General features: G+C 38.7%; 1 protein-coding gene across 1 annotated transcript; it reads right to left on the bottom strand.

The window, feature by feature from the left end:
• Window positions 1–13,255: 13,255 nt before the first annotated feature.
• On the bottom strand, window positions 13,256–13,585 carry LOC137630345 (uncharacterized). The gene has a single exon (XM_068361778.1). The coding sequence runs from the start codon at window positions 13,583–13,585 to the stop codon at window positions 13,256–13,258; it is 330 nt and encodes a 109-aa protein (XP_068217879.1).
• Between the last annotated feature and the right edge of the window lie 479 nt (window positions 13,586–14,064).

Below are 14,064 nucleotides of genomic sequence, written 5' to 3'. Positions count from 1 at the left end.
GAAATCAAATACTTTGCTGAACTAGTACATCAGGATGATGGTGAATTTTTAACAGTGAAAGAAGCATCTACACTGTACAAGAGAATGTTGCATAATCATGGCATAGTGGATAGAAGTCTTCATTACAAGGCAGCTGTGAAAAAGGTCCAAGAGAATGGGGCCAATGTCATGGTTACACTGGGAAGAGGGAAGAATCCAACAATTGTATATTCTAATAAACTAGACCAATCAGCTCTGGATCACGCAGGACAGGAAAGAAATGTTAAAGCCAGCATGAAACGCTTTTCCAGTGTGCACAGATCACCAGGCAAGCAATCCTCCAGTCCAGTAAAGATAACCAGTGATTCTTCTATGGGTCTCTTATCAGTTGTAGGCAAACAAGTGTTCAATCTGAACTGAACAACTTCATCCAGTGGATACTGCAAGAGGCAAAGGTAGCATGAAACACTTTTCCAGTGCGCATAGATCATCAGGCAAGTAATCCTCCAGTCCAGTAAAGATAACCTGTGATTCTTCTATGGGTCACTTATTGGTTGTAAGCAAATAAGTGTCCCATCTAAACTGAACAACTTCATCCAGTGGATACTGCAGGAGGCAAAGGTGGCATGTACCGAACAGATACACACATCCAGGCCCATAATTTCCCAGTCAATCATGCAACAACGCAAGGCAAGAAGACAAGTGACATTCAACTTGTCATTTAAGGAGGCAACATTTCAAACATTTCACCAAATAATGGAAATTCCCTATGCTGTAGAGTTTTCTCTCTACATACACCACAACTTCGTTAGTTAGAAGGTATTATCACTGCTGAACCAATGTGGAGCTGGTATCACATATGAGCTGGTTACCAAAATATCCGACATCATCGCCAATGTAATGTCTGAAAACATTAATGAGTATGGTGTGTATGTTCCACCAGGTCTTTTGAAGAATATCAGGATCCGTGCAAGACTGGAAAACATTGAAAAGAAGGTGATGTTAAAGGAGATCCTTCTGGAGGAAGTCCAAAGGAACATTATGTCAGTGAAGTAAGCAGGCCAGAATGCCTTGAGTCATTTTGTAGAATGTATCATTGCGTATGTAAACCTCTGGGATCGAATGTGCAAAGTGAATCTATGGACTTGGACGACAGCTGCAAAGAAAGTCGAGATGAAGGCTGGGTCAGAGTTGCTGATGTTTAAAGCCACGTCCTCTGTCTTTGCCAAGATACTGCTAGTCATCAGATCACACAGCACAGAGAACGACATGGAGCAAGTACTTAGTGACCATAAGTTCTCCCATACCAGTGGAACACTGATGCAAGCAGAAAGGTCCCTTCATCCAACCAATGATAATAGCAGTGTGATTCACCTTTTGGAAGGTTTTGTCTACAGCAATAGGCTGTCCTAACCTTCAAAAATGGAAATGATCTTGCAGGAGGTTATGTCAAGCTTATTGACAAAAAGGCACAAAGGTATGCTGCAATTAGGGTTGTTTTTGATAACTACACAAAATCATCTTCCTTGATGGGAGCTACATGGGAGCAATGGTGAGGCAAGCTGAGAAATCAGTTCTTACAAGGTATAACATTAACTCAGATTAGGGACATGGCCACATTCCTTGCAAGCAATGTCACAAAGAATTTGCCCATACCCTACCTGGCTCAGCAGTTTATTGAAAGAAGCACAGCAAACATGGTGACTGTTACATGCAAGACTGTTATGCCTAAGACTACCACGTTGGCAGTGGTGGGTGCGCTCAGGAGAAGACTGATACTCTCATGATCCTTCATGCTGTGGAGGTTGTAGCAGCTAGAGCCATAGTCCATATGTACATATAGGACAATGACGTTCTTCTGTTGGCTTTCTACAGAGGGCCACAGCTTGCAGAAAGTCTATACTTTCTGCACCGTTCTATTGCAGTTCATCTGTGATGCCCTAGGACAAAATAACGTAGCTGCCTTCATCAACTGGCATACACTAAAAGGGTGTGATACCTCAGCACACATCAGTGGGAAAAGGAAGCAGACATGCTTGAATGCCTTCATGGAATCACCATCTAATGTAACCTCTGCCATTCAAATGCTTGGGGAAGAGGATGCACTCTCAGAAGATGTAACTGATGGTTGTGAACTCTTCATGTGGAGCCTATTCTGCCCAATGGAAGTAAACTTTCAGGAGTCAGTAGCCTCAGATGGCATCTGTTTGAAAAGATGAAACCACCTTAATGTGCATTAAAGGAACACATCCTGCATGCCCTCTACAAGTCAAATTCTGGTCCCAGGACCTCGTTGAAAAGCCTAACATTTTTTACCCTTGCATACTTAGCTGGATAAAAAGGTAACAAGCTAATGGATGTGCTTTCAAGCAAGGCAGCTGCACGAGACTGTATCCTGGAACTTGTCAAGTGTTTCTGTGGTGCCAACTCCAGATGCCCCTATGAAATGCACCAGATGGTGCAGCTGCATTAAGCACAATATCACTTGCACCGAACTGTGCTAGTGTGGCTATAAAGATGATGTGTGTACCAGTGCGTTCTCCCCTCTTCCAAACGATAATGAGGATGAAGATGAGCAGGACTAGGGGATTGGGATGAAAGGTGAGCACAAAGAACTATGCAAAGAACTCTATAACTTATTTTGCCTTTTCCCCGTAATTAAATTTCAAATTGAGTGCTTTGGAATTATTTTTTAGATATGCTGGTACCTTCTACTTTAGCTAATAGATGGCTTCATCACTCAACACTAGTTAAGAACAACAATGTTAACTACTTCCATGACTAAGATGTGTAGAGAAAATATATTTTAGTGATTTTTCCCATAGGTTTATATATGCAAATCTATCAAAAAATACCCTTAACTGCCTTAAAAATTGAGAGTAAGATTTCTTATACATAAAGGGATAACTAGAACCAATAATTGCATCTTTGATACATATATCGAAAAGTCATACATATTTACATCAAACGATTGACTATCAAAAGATTTAGAGGCGTTCCTCTCCTCCTACCCTCTCCTACTCCCCAGTTATACACTGAATTATACATATAATTATAAACACATTCACACACACTCATACACACACACACACACACACACACACACACACACACACATATATATATATATATATATATATATATATATACATGTTTGTGTCCATGTGCATATGTGTATGTATGTATATTTATGATTTATATTATATATATATATATATACATATATGTATATGTATATATATACATATATATACATATACATACATACTGTATATATATACATATATATGTATATATACATATATATACACATTTATAAATATACATATATATAAACATATATATACATATACATATAAATACATAAACATATATATACTCATATAAATAAATATACATATATACATGAATATATATACATATACATATATATGCATTAACACACACACACACACACACACATATATATATATATATATATATATGTGTGTGTGTGTGTGTTAATGTATATATATGTATATGTATATATATTCATGTATATATGTATATATACAGTATACATATATATACATATACATTTATATATATATATATATATATATATATATATATATATACATATACATATATATACATATACATATATATATGCATATACATAAACATATACATACATATACATATACATATATATATACATATGTATATATATATATATTTATATATATTTAAAGATGGTCTTCATGAGACTAGAATATGTTAACATATTTTATGTGTGCATTTAAGAGATGTTTATCCATCTCATAAGGTGAGTTCCACTCACGTAGGATTAAGTAATGTATGTAAATTACATAGGATTTTCGTCATTCCTTTAGTTGTATTTTCATCCAGTTCCGTATATGTAAATTTATGTTATTTCAAAGAATCAAATTTTCACTTCACGTAGTTTTGTTACGAAGTCTTATGCAATCTTCTTAAAAGGTATGCTGTATGACACACACGCTAGGGATTGCATCGTGTTTCCATGTGGTTGAAAGAGGCATGAAGGTTCTAGTCTAAAGTTAATCTTTTTTTTTAATGTTACAAGAGAAGGAGGGTGGTGTTAGCTGACAGAGTTGCCTTGCCAAACAACAATAGTACCCCTTTTACAAATTACCAAGTTGGAAACCTTACGCCGCTAGAACCATGTCCCCGTGCCACGAGAATGATTTACTAGAAACTTCTAGAATTAATTAAGTTAATATATAAGGACATAGTAATGCATAGGAGACAGAGAGATCCAGCCTATCCCTTTGAAAGAGCCAACTTGCACCAGCCACTTCATAATTCCATTCAAACGTGAAGTGTTTTCCTCTCAAACATGAATATTGATTTCTTTCCAACATATACTGTGTATAGTGTTGTTCAAACATTGGTGATATTACTGTGTGACTAAGTTAAAAGTGTAGTGTGTTAATGTAGGTACATTTTTTATAAATAATTTGTGACTGGCCCTGTGTAATTTGGTTAAAAAGGTGAAGTGTAGGTCCTGTAGAGAGCGGGATTTCCCTGCTGTATGGGACCAGAAAAGCAGCCATCAACGTAAGTAAAGTAATATATATATAAATACTATATGTTTGGTTTCCAGACACAAGCCATAGTATAATATATTTTTGGTTACCAGACCCTTAGGATCAAGCGAGTCTGTTTTAAATAATGGTGATAACAGGGCCGTGTTTTGATTAAAGGTTTTGAATATTGTGTTGATAGGATTTTTGTGTATTGTTTGGATATATTTTTGGAAAGGTATTTAATATTGTTAAATCACAAGATGGCACAGTTTAATATACAAGAGTTTTTTAATAACCCAAGTGTTCAGGAGTTGTCAGAATCTAATGTAACTAAAGCACAGTGGCTCTCTATCTTAATGGCATGTGGCGGCCATGCAACGAGTCGGATGGTTAAAGCCCAAATACAGTGTCTAGCCTTGGAAGAGTTGATAAATTCGGGAAAGTTGTCAGAAGAGAAAATTGTAGAAGCTCGTGAACTGTTGGAGGAGGCTGAGGAAGAATTTCTAGTGGAGCAAGGAACAGTTGACCCACAAACTGAAGGCATAAAAGCAGATACAGATGTTGAGGTTGAGATTCGACGAATTGCAGGTGAGAAGAATTTGCTCAAGTTGAAAATGATGGCAGAACGAGAAGAAAGAGAGAGAAAATGCGAATAAATGGAAACAAGACGAGAAGAAGAGAGAGAAGAAAAATGGAAGTGCGAAAAAAAGGAAGCAAGATGAGAAGAAAGAGAGGCATAACGAGAAGAAAAAGAACGAGAAGAAGCCCGAGAGATTGCAAGACATGCGAGATACATGGAAGCAAGGAAAATCGCAAGACAAGAAGAAAAAGAGAGAAGACAAGAAGAAAAAGAGATGGAAGAAGCGGGGCATGCGCGGGAGTTGGAGCTGTTGAGCACCTGTGCACAGTCGACAACGCAGACAGAGAAGACCCCTACTAAGCACGAACCCATGTTTAATGTGTCGGATGCCCAGAGGTTAATTCCAGGTTTCACAAGAGGCCCCTGATGAGTTCTTAGATCAATTTGAAATGGCCGTATTGACGATGATATGACCAGAAGATAAATGGTCTGTATTATTGCAGCGTGTGCTCTCTGGGAAGGGCCGCATTGCTTACTTACCGTTATCTCAGGACCAGAGGAAGGAGTATCAAGAAGTGAAGAGGAGCGTACTGCAAGTGTATCAGATGACCCCTGAATAACATAATGAAAGGTTCCGTAGTTTGTGAAGGACAAGAAAATGACTTGCCTGGATTACGCTTATAAGGAGCGACAATGTTTTAAGAGATGGACAGAGGCTGCTAATGTAAAGGAGATGGCTGATTTAGAAGAATGTATAATACTAGAGTAGTATCAACAAGGAATTCCTGAACACATTCGAACGTACTTGAGAGAGAGAGAGAGAGAGAGAGAGAGAGAGAGAGAGAGAGAGAGAGAGAGAGAGAGAGAGAGAGAGAGAGAGAGAGGTGAAGAAACTTGATAAAGCAGCTTCGCTGAGTGAAGATCATAATATTATCAGTTGTAAACCCTCCTCGGGCATGAAGTTTCAACCATCGTTTCGACCAAGTGTCAAGTATTTGCCGAACCATGGAAACCAATTCAGTAATAACTACGTGAACAAGTTCAACAGTTACAGCGGAAGTAGCACTGGTATTATCCCTAAGCAGAATGCGATAGTACCACAGCCACTAACGTTGAATCGCCCTCCTTCATGTATCGTAAAAGACGTGCAGAAGGTTGACATTGTCTGGTTCAAGTGTGGCAAGAGACGCCAAATCAGTAGGGAATGTTGGTCAAACCAACAGAAAGCAGTCGCCCAAGTGATTAAGGATAACTTGACGTCACAGAATGGGAAGACGAAGAAGCAACCGGGAAAGGACAGAGAGGAAAATAAACCAGCCAACGTTTACATGACGAACAGGACGAACCCAAACAGATTTGATGCCTTTAAACCATATATTATGAAAGTATGTTAGCAGCAATAGACAGGAGTGAGTGGACTCCGGTCAGGATATTGCGCGACAAAGGTTGTAACCATAGTGTGGTGGTGCGAGGAGTACACCCGTTGGTGGAACAGTCTCTCACAGAGGACTCAGTTATTTTGAAGGGAATAGAAGGTGAAGAGGTTACCCCCTATTTGCGGTTTGAAACTGTCATGCGAATTGGTGACATGTAATTTTGACTTTGAGGTAAAGGATCCATTGGCTGTCGAAGGAGCAGACGTCCTGCTGATTAATAAGGTTGGTAGAGCGCCGTTAGTGCCTTGTCACATTGTAACGGAGAAACATTTAAAGTATAGTCCTGCGACTGAACTAGAGAAGGACTAACCGTATCTGTTTCTTAGTTGTGTTACGACTAGGAGTATGAAAAGGGGGTGAAAAAGAAGACAAATGAAATTGAAAGAGCAATGTACTTGGAGGATTTGTTTTCTGAAGAAGAGAATTCCCATGATGGATGCAAGAGGAGAACTCCCGAGTAAGCCCGAATGAAGAGGAACGACCGACGAGTGGACAAGAATATAAAGAAGAAACGGACCTGGAAGAAATTGAAAACTCAGCGTTAGAAGTAGGACAAGTGAGTAGGAAAAGGCAGATAGGATTGCAACGGAAGGATGCACCGTTAACAGAGTTATTGTACCGTGTGGGGGACGAGACGGAGGCACAGCAGTCTCCAATCTGTTATTATTTTAAGTATGGGTGTCTTATGAGGAGGCATAGGCCCACCGATATCACTGGTAATGCCGAATGGGAGATATATCGTCAGATATTAATTCCCGCACTGTTGAGAAGACAGGTGATCACGGTAGTGCACGAGACGGGACATATGGGATAAGGAAGACGACGGAGAAGATTACGAAACACTTTTTTGTGGCCTGGCATGCATAAGAACATGAGCCAGTTTTGCCATGAATGTCACGTATATCAAATGGCTGGAAAGCCCAACGAATACATTAAGAAAGTTCTCTTACACCTGATAGAAGTGCGAGGAGAACCCTTCAGCAAGGTAATGACTGACATTGTTGGACGAAAAAAGGTCACAAATATATGTTAACCTTGATGTGTCCAGTAACAAGATACCCACAAGTCATACCTGGCAGGAACATCAGTGCCAAAATAATAGCCGAAAAGCTACTAGACATTTTTACTAAGTTTGGTATACCGGAAATCATTCAAAGTGACAGCGGAACGAATTTCACATCAAAATTATTTCAGGACGTAACGAAACTGTTTGATGTAAAACAACAACTATCAACTGCTTATCATCCGGAGACCCAAGGTACATTAAAGAGATTTCATCAAACTTTAAAAAGTATGGTAACAAAGTTCTGTAACGAAACAGGAAATGAATTTGATATCGAACTATCGTTGATGTTATTCGAGGTACGTAATGCTTAGCAAGAAAGCATGGGATGTAGCCCGAATGAAAGACTATTTGGACGAGAAGTACGAGGACCGTTTAAAATGATAGCAGGAAAATGGAAGGACCGAGAGGAATCGGATGGAGACTATTTCAAGAATTTGAGGAAAAGGATCGGCGAGATAAGGAAATTTTCTCTAGAAAATCTTAAGACGAGTCAAGGAAAAATGAAGAAAAGGTTGGATATGAAAAGTAATGACAGACAGTTTTCGATAGGACAACAGGTATTAGTTTTCCAGCCGATAAGGAGATTCCCACTCACCAACAAGTTTCAAGGACCATTCAAGATTTTGAAACCCAAGGAAGAAGGAAAAGTCAAAGGAAAGTACACGTCAGCCTACTGAAACCCAACTTGAGCGAAAGCCCAAAGCTTCACAAGTATGTAAGGCGCAAGCCATACCATCCACGGGAGACGACGATGGATATGAGGTAGGGGCAGTAAGCAAAGTGAATAATTTGTCTATCATTCGGAATTTGAGAGAGAAATGAACTCCTTTGGACCAAGACCAACAAGAGGAATTAAGCCAATTAATTAGAAGTTTCCCTGAAATTGTCTCAGACGTCCTAAAACAAACCAACCTGATGAAGCATGAGATAAACCTCAAAACAATGGAAAGACCTTTTAAACAACGAGCCTATCAACTGTCGCTGTATCACTAATAAGTCATGACAAAAGAAGTGGACTATTTGTTACAAAACAGATTAGCCAAACAAAGTTCTAGTCATTACAGTTCTCCTAGCTTGCTCGTGACAAAACCGGACGGATCTTTTAGGATGTGTACGGACTACCGAAAGTTAAACTTGATCAGTGTGGCCGATAATTATTCATTCTGCTCATCGACAGTCTACTCGACAATATTGGACAAGAAACGTTCGTCTCCAGGATCAACTTGTTAAAAGGTTATTATCAAATTCCTTTAGACGACAACGCAAAATTGTTATCAGCTTTTATAGCCCTATTTGAGTTATATCAACAGACGCCATGCCCTTTGGTCCAATGAACGGCCCAGCTACTTTTCAACAAGTGATGGATAACCTTCTAGGATCGATAGAAGGACCAGGCGTATATCTCAACGATATTACGGTATATTCATTGACCTGGAAAGAACATCTCTGAATCCTGAAGAAGGCATTTCAAAAGCTGTGAGGAGCATATCTGATGATTAACCTGGAGAAGAGCAAATTTGGAAAGGCAACAGTTCGGTACTTGGGATTTGAAGTAGGACAAGGACGAATCGTCCCGGTAGCCGCTAACGTCGAGGGAATAAGGAAAGCACCACCCTAACTAGGAAGCAATTACATTGACTGTAGTTGCTCCCTTGACGGATTTGACTAGCCCCAAGAAAAATTTTGTATGGACTAGCGAGTGCCAGGAATCCTTCGGCAAGATAAAGGCCATTTTAACTTCGAAATCGATACTGCGAGCACCTGATTTCAATATGAAATTCCTTATCCAAGTGGACGCGTCAGATAACAGGATTGGAGCTGTTTTACTGAAAAAGGACGAGGAAGGAATTCTTCACCCTGTTTGTTTCATGTCGTCGAAACTGAAAAAACATCAGTGAGCCTACAGTTGAAAAAGAACTACTTTTGTTAGTCACACCGATAAACAAGTTTGGGGTCTATGTGAATCAATCATAATTCTTTAACTTTTGTGAATAAGATGAAAAATAATAATCAAAGGTTAACTAGGTGGTCATTATGTTTACAACCATATTGTATTAATGTAAAGTATATATCAGGTAAAGATGACGTGGTTGCAGATTGTTTATCTTGGGCTGAATTGATAGATTCCAGCCCGGAATAAATAATCTTTTTTGGGGGGAGCTATCTTACGAAGCTGGTCTAGTGTAGAGTAAATACAATAGTTTATTCAGGATTTATTTATATATATTTCATTTGTGCATTGACGAGATGAAAAGCCAGCTCTTAAGATAAGGTCCCCTCATGTAGACGCAAGGTATATTATGTAAATTACATAAGACCTTCGTCGTTCATTTCATTGTATTCTTTATTCAAGTTAGTATATGTAAATTTACGTTATTTTTAAGAATCAACATTTTATTTCACATATTTTTGTTACGAAGTCTTACGTAATCTGTTTAAGAGTGTTATGTGACCATATGAAATATGAACAAGGGTGTATGTAATGTTATTTTATATTTTATGAGGTATTGCGTCATGTTTGTGAAGAAATACGCAATTATTTTGGGTGCCAGGTGCTTTGGAAGTTTCAGGAGGGCCCTAGTGCTGGGACAAAGGGTGGGCGGAGCTAGCTGACTGAGAGAGCCGTCTGGCGTTGCGCAAGTACATGTTTAAGAAAGCAATACTTGGTAACTCTGACGCCTTAGGCCCAGCCCCCCACGCTTCCCAGATCTTTAGGAAGTTTCTGGAAGTAGCTAAGTTTCATATATAAGGCGACACCAGGGTTAGATAGATAGCAAGAGATTTCCAGCCTTAAGATCACCATCTTCCACACCTCTCACTCTTGCACTCAGCTCAGGTGTTTTAAAAGCGTTCAGTACCTATAGTGTGTCCTATCCAAAGTGATTTTTTGCCCCTGCATATATCGTGTGTAGCGAGTTAAAACGTTGCTGTAAATTTGGCAAGGATTTTAAATTCATGGTGTTGTGGCGAGTGTTGGCATTATGTAAAGTTTTTGTAAATGACCCTGTAATAACAAGAATAGATTTTGTATTGTGATCTGGTTATCTATTTTCACTAAGTATCAAACTTAAACATTGTATTCAAATTTAATTTCAAATGAAACAAGTGATTACATAATTTTCATAAGTATTTCTTTTTTCTTAGTCTAAGGTTTACTCAGATTTAATATTCAAAGTCAAGCAATCATACAATTTTCAGATAGTAAAATTTTTGTCTTAATCTAAGTTTTGTTCAGACTTAATATTTCAAGTGTTTTATTTATTTTATGTAAAGTCTTTCAAAGTGTTGTAATGCACATAGAATATATTTATTTAGGTAAAGAGTGTATCATTCCAGTCACCATTGTTTAGAATAGTATCCGCTCGTATCCCGTTGATGAACCATAGTAAGTTTATTTGTAATAATAATACCCAGTTACGTTTTAAGTGTACTTAAAAGACCTTTGGATATTCAGTGTTCTATTTATTGCTGTCTGGAAGTTATTTAGCTGTCTCAGAGTTCGTGTATTAATAATCTAAAGTGTAAAAGTTTTAATGTAAAAGCAAACAAACGAGTTTGAGATTCGAGAAGTTGATTAACTTGCCAGTCATAATATATATAATATATGTTTGGTTCCCAGACACGAGCCATGGTATAATATATATATATATATATATATATATAAATATATATATATATATATATATATATATATATATAGAGAGAGAGAGAGAGAGAGAGAGAGCATATATATATATATATATATATATATATATATATATATATATACATATATATAAGTATATATACATATATATATATAAACTTATATATATGTATATATATATATAAGTATATATACATATATACTATGTATAAATATACATATGTACATATAAACATTTATATATATATATATATATATATAGCATATATATATCCTCATTTTAATAAAGAGCTAGTTTCAGGCTATATATATATATATATATATATATATATATATACATACATACATATATATATGTATATAAATATATATATATATATATATATATATATATATATATATACATATATATACAGTACATATACATATATATACATATATATATACACACACACACATATATAAATATATATATACAGTATATCCTGTCAGCTTAGCGGCATTGCCAAACATATGATTACTTGGTCTTTTCCAGTCCCTCAGGTAGAAGGAGAGGGAGTAGTGTGTGGAGGCACCAGTTAGGAATTAACTGATAACTGAAATGAACATAGAACTACCTTTATATCGCGAAAAAGCAAGCTATAACAACAGTTTTCGTGAAAGAAGGTCGAAAAAATTCAAACTGATAAAAACATACAGGCAAAAACAAGTTATCAGTGTGAGGGGAGAGCGATACCGACAATAAAAAAAGAATACTGTTACAGAGTGCAAGCATGTGATACGCGTACGATACATGGATTCCCCCTAAAAAGACATAAATGTGAAATAAGGCGCCATGATCTTGAGAGGGGTACTGTAGACAGGTCATCTGGCCAGAGATATGGAGGTTTTAGGTGAATACTGGAGACCCAGTCTTCTTTGTCTCGCATGTTGAGGTTGAGGAAAGGGCCCGTATAAGGGGGCTTGCTAGTCTCGTTGGGCAGGAAAACATGCGTTGCCGAGTACAGATCTGTTGGTATGTGTTGCTCAGATTGGGGGTTTAAGTCTGGCAGCATGTATTAAATTTTCCCAAAACTACGTTCCATTGGCGCTGGAGATTGTCGGAGGAGGTTAGAGAAGGAAAAAAATCGGCAGGGATGATCAACGGGTTGCCATACACCATTTCAGCTCCCTGAGACATCCAGGGTGGCTTTAGGAGTAGTCCTTAGTCCCAAGAGGACCCAGAAAAGCTGAGCAAACCATTTGGAGTTCTTGCAGCAGGATGTTAAAGCGGCTTTGAGGGAATGATGAAAACATTCAGCCATACCGTTGGCTGCAGGGTTGTATGCAGTTGTTTGATAAAAGGTGATACCCAGGAGATTCGCTAATGTCCACAATTGAGAAGTGTAATTGGTACCCCTGTCGGAAGTAATATGCTCAGGGATACCAAATCTCGCTATCAATCCTGAGAGTAAGGCAGATGTACACAAGGCGGATGTTTCTTGGGAATATCTTCAGGCCAATGAGTGAAGCGGTCGATGACGGTAAACTGTAAAGGATATCTTTGTGAAGTGGTTAGGGGACCTACAACATCAACGTGAATATGGGCAAAGTGCTGCTGAGGTCAAGGTCTTCAGCAGCTGTGCAGTACAACAGCACGAGGGATGTGAAAGGCCATGACTGAAATCAAACACCTGTCGGCGCATGGGAGAAGGTATCCACGGTCTAGGTCTACTAGTACTGACGTCACAAAGGAGGGTGGCGTTGGAGTCATATTGAGAGGAACGTCCTCCTAACGGAAGGATATGCAGGATGTCCTACATGATTGGTGCTCTGGATCTTTTCATTGGGCTTCAGCCAAGGTGTTGTAATCCAATCCCAGGTGAATGGGGGCCAATGTGTTCCTTGACAGCGTATCGGCATCGGGATTAATTTTCCGAGGGATGTGTGAACAGTACAACTGTATTCAGCCACGGCAGAGAAATGTCGGCATTGATAGGCAGACTGGGCAACGGACTGTCAAGTGAAGGTTTGCACCAGAGGCATGTGTTTCGTGTAAATGACGAAGGGTATGACCTTCAAAGAAGTGGCAAAGTGCACCGCCAGCAATTTGTGGTTAAAAGTAAAGTAAGCGGATTCCTCATAGGAAAGTTTCCTACAAAATAAGTGGGGTGAGCCATTGACCACCTGCTCGAAGACTGCCCCAATAGCGAAGTCACAGGCATCCGTGGAGAGAAGTGCATGTGTAATGGGAAAAGCAAGAGCAGCAGCATTTGATATGGCATTCTTTGTATTGCAGAAAGCTACTTCTTGAAGAGGATCCCACTTCAGGCCTTTTGGTTTGCCCATGAGGGAGGCGTAGAGGGGGAGTAAGAGTGGTGGTGATGGCTGGCAGGAAACGGTGATGATAGTTGATTATGCCCTAGAATTCTTGCAGTGCTTTGACGGTCAAAAGTGTGGGGAAATTCTGAGCGGCAGCTACCTTCTCAGGGAGGGGGTGGTATCCTTCAGAAATGATGCGGTGCCCTAAGAACGCTACTTCGTTGGCGTCAAAGGTACACTTTTCATACTGGATTTAAAAAAAAATTCTGTTGTAGGCAGTCAAATAGGATGCATACATGACGAAGGTTTTCCTCTTTGGAAATAGAGAATACAAGTACTGTATGTCATCCACGTAACACACACAGAAGGGAGATCGCGTAAGATGCCGTCCATGAGACGTCAAAAAGTGCCCCCTGCATTACAAAGGCCAAAACAGGCTTAATTGAAGCTGTATATACCAAATGAGGTGGTGATGGCAGTCTTCAGGATGTCTTCTGGGTTCATGG

The sequence above is a fragment of the Palaemon carinicauda genome, chromosome 38 (genome assembly GCF_036898095.1).
Source record: "Palaemon carinicauda isolate YSFRI2023 chromosome 38, ASM3689809v2, whole genome shotgun sequence".
Classification (NCBI taxonomy): domain Eukaryota; kingdom Metazoa; phylum Arthropoda; class Malacostraca; order Decapoda; family Palaemonidae; genus Palaemon; species Palaemon carinicauda.
Note: the sequence above shows the minus strand (reverse complement) of the source record. Positions and strands in the feature narration are given on the sequence as shown.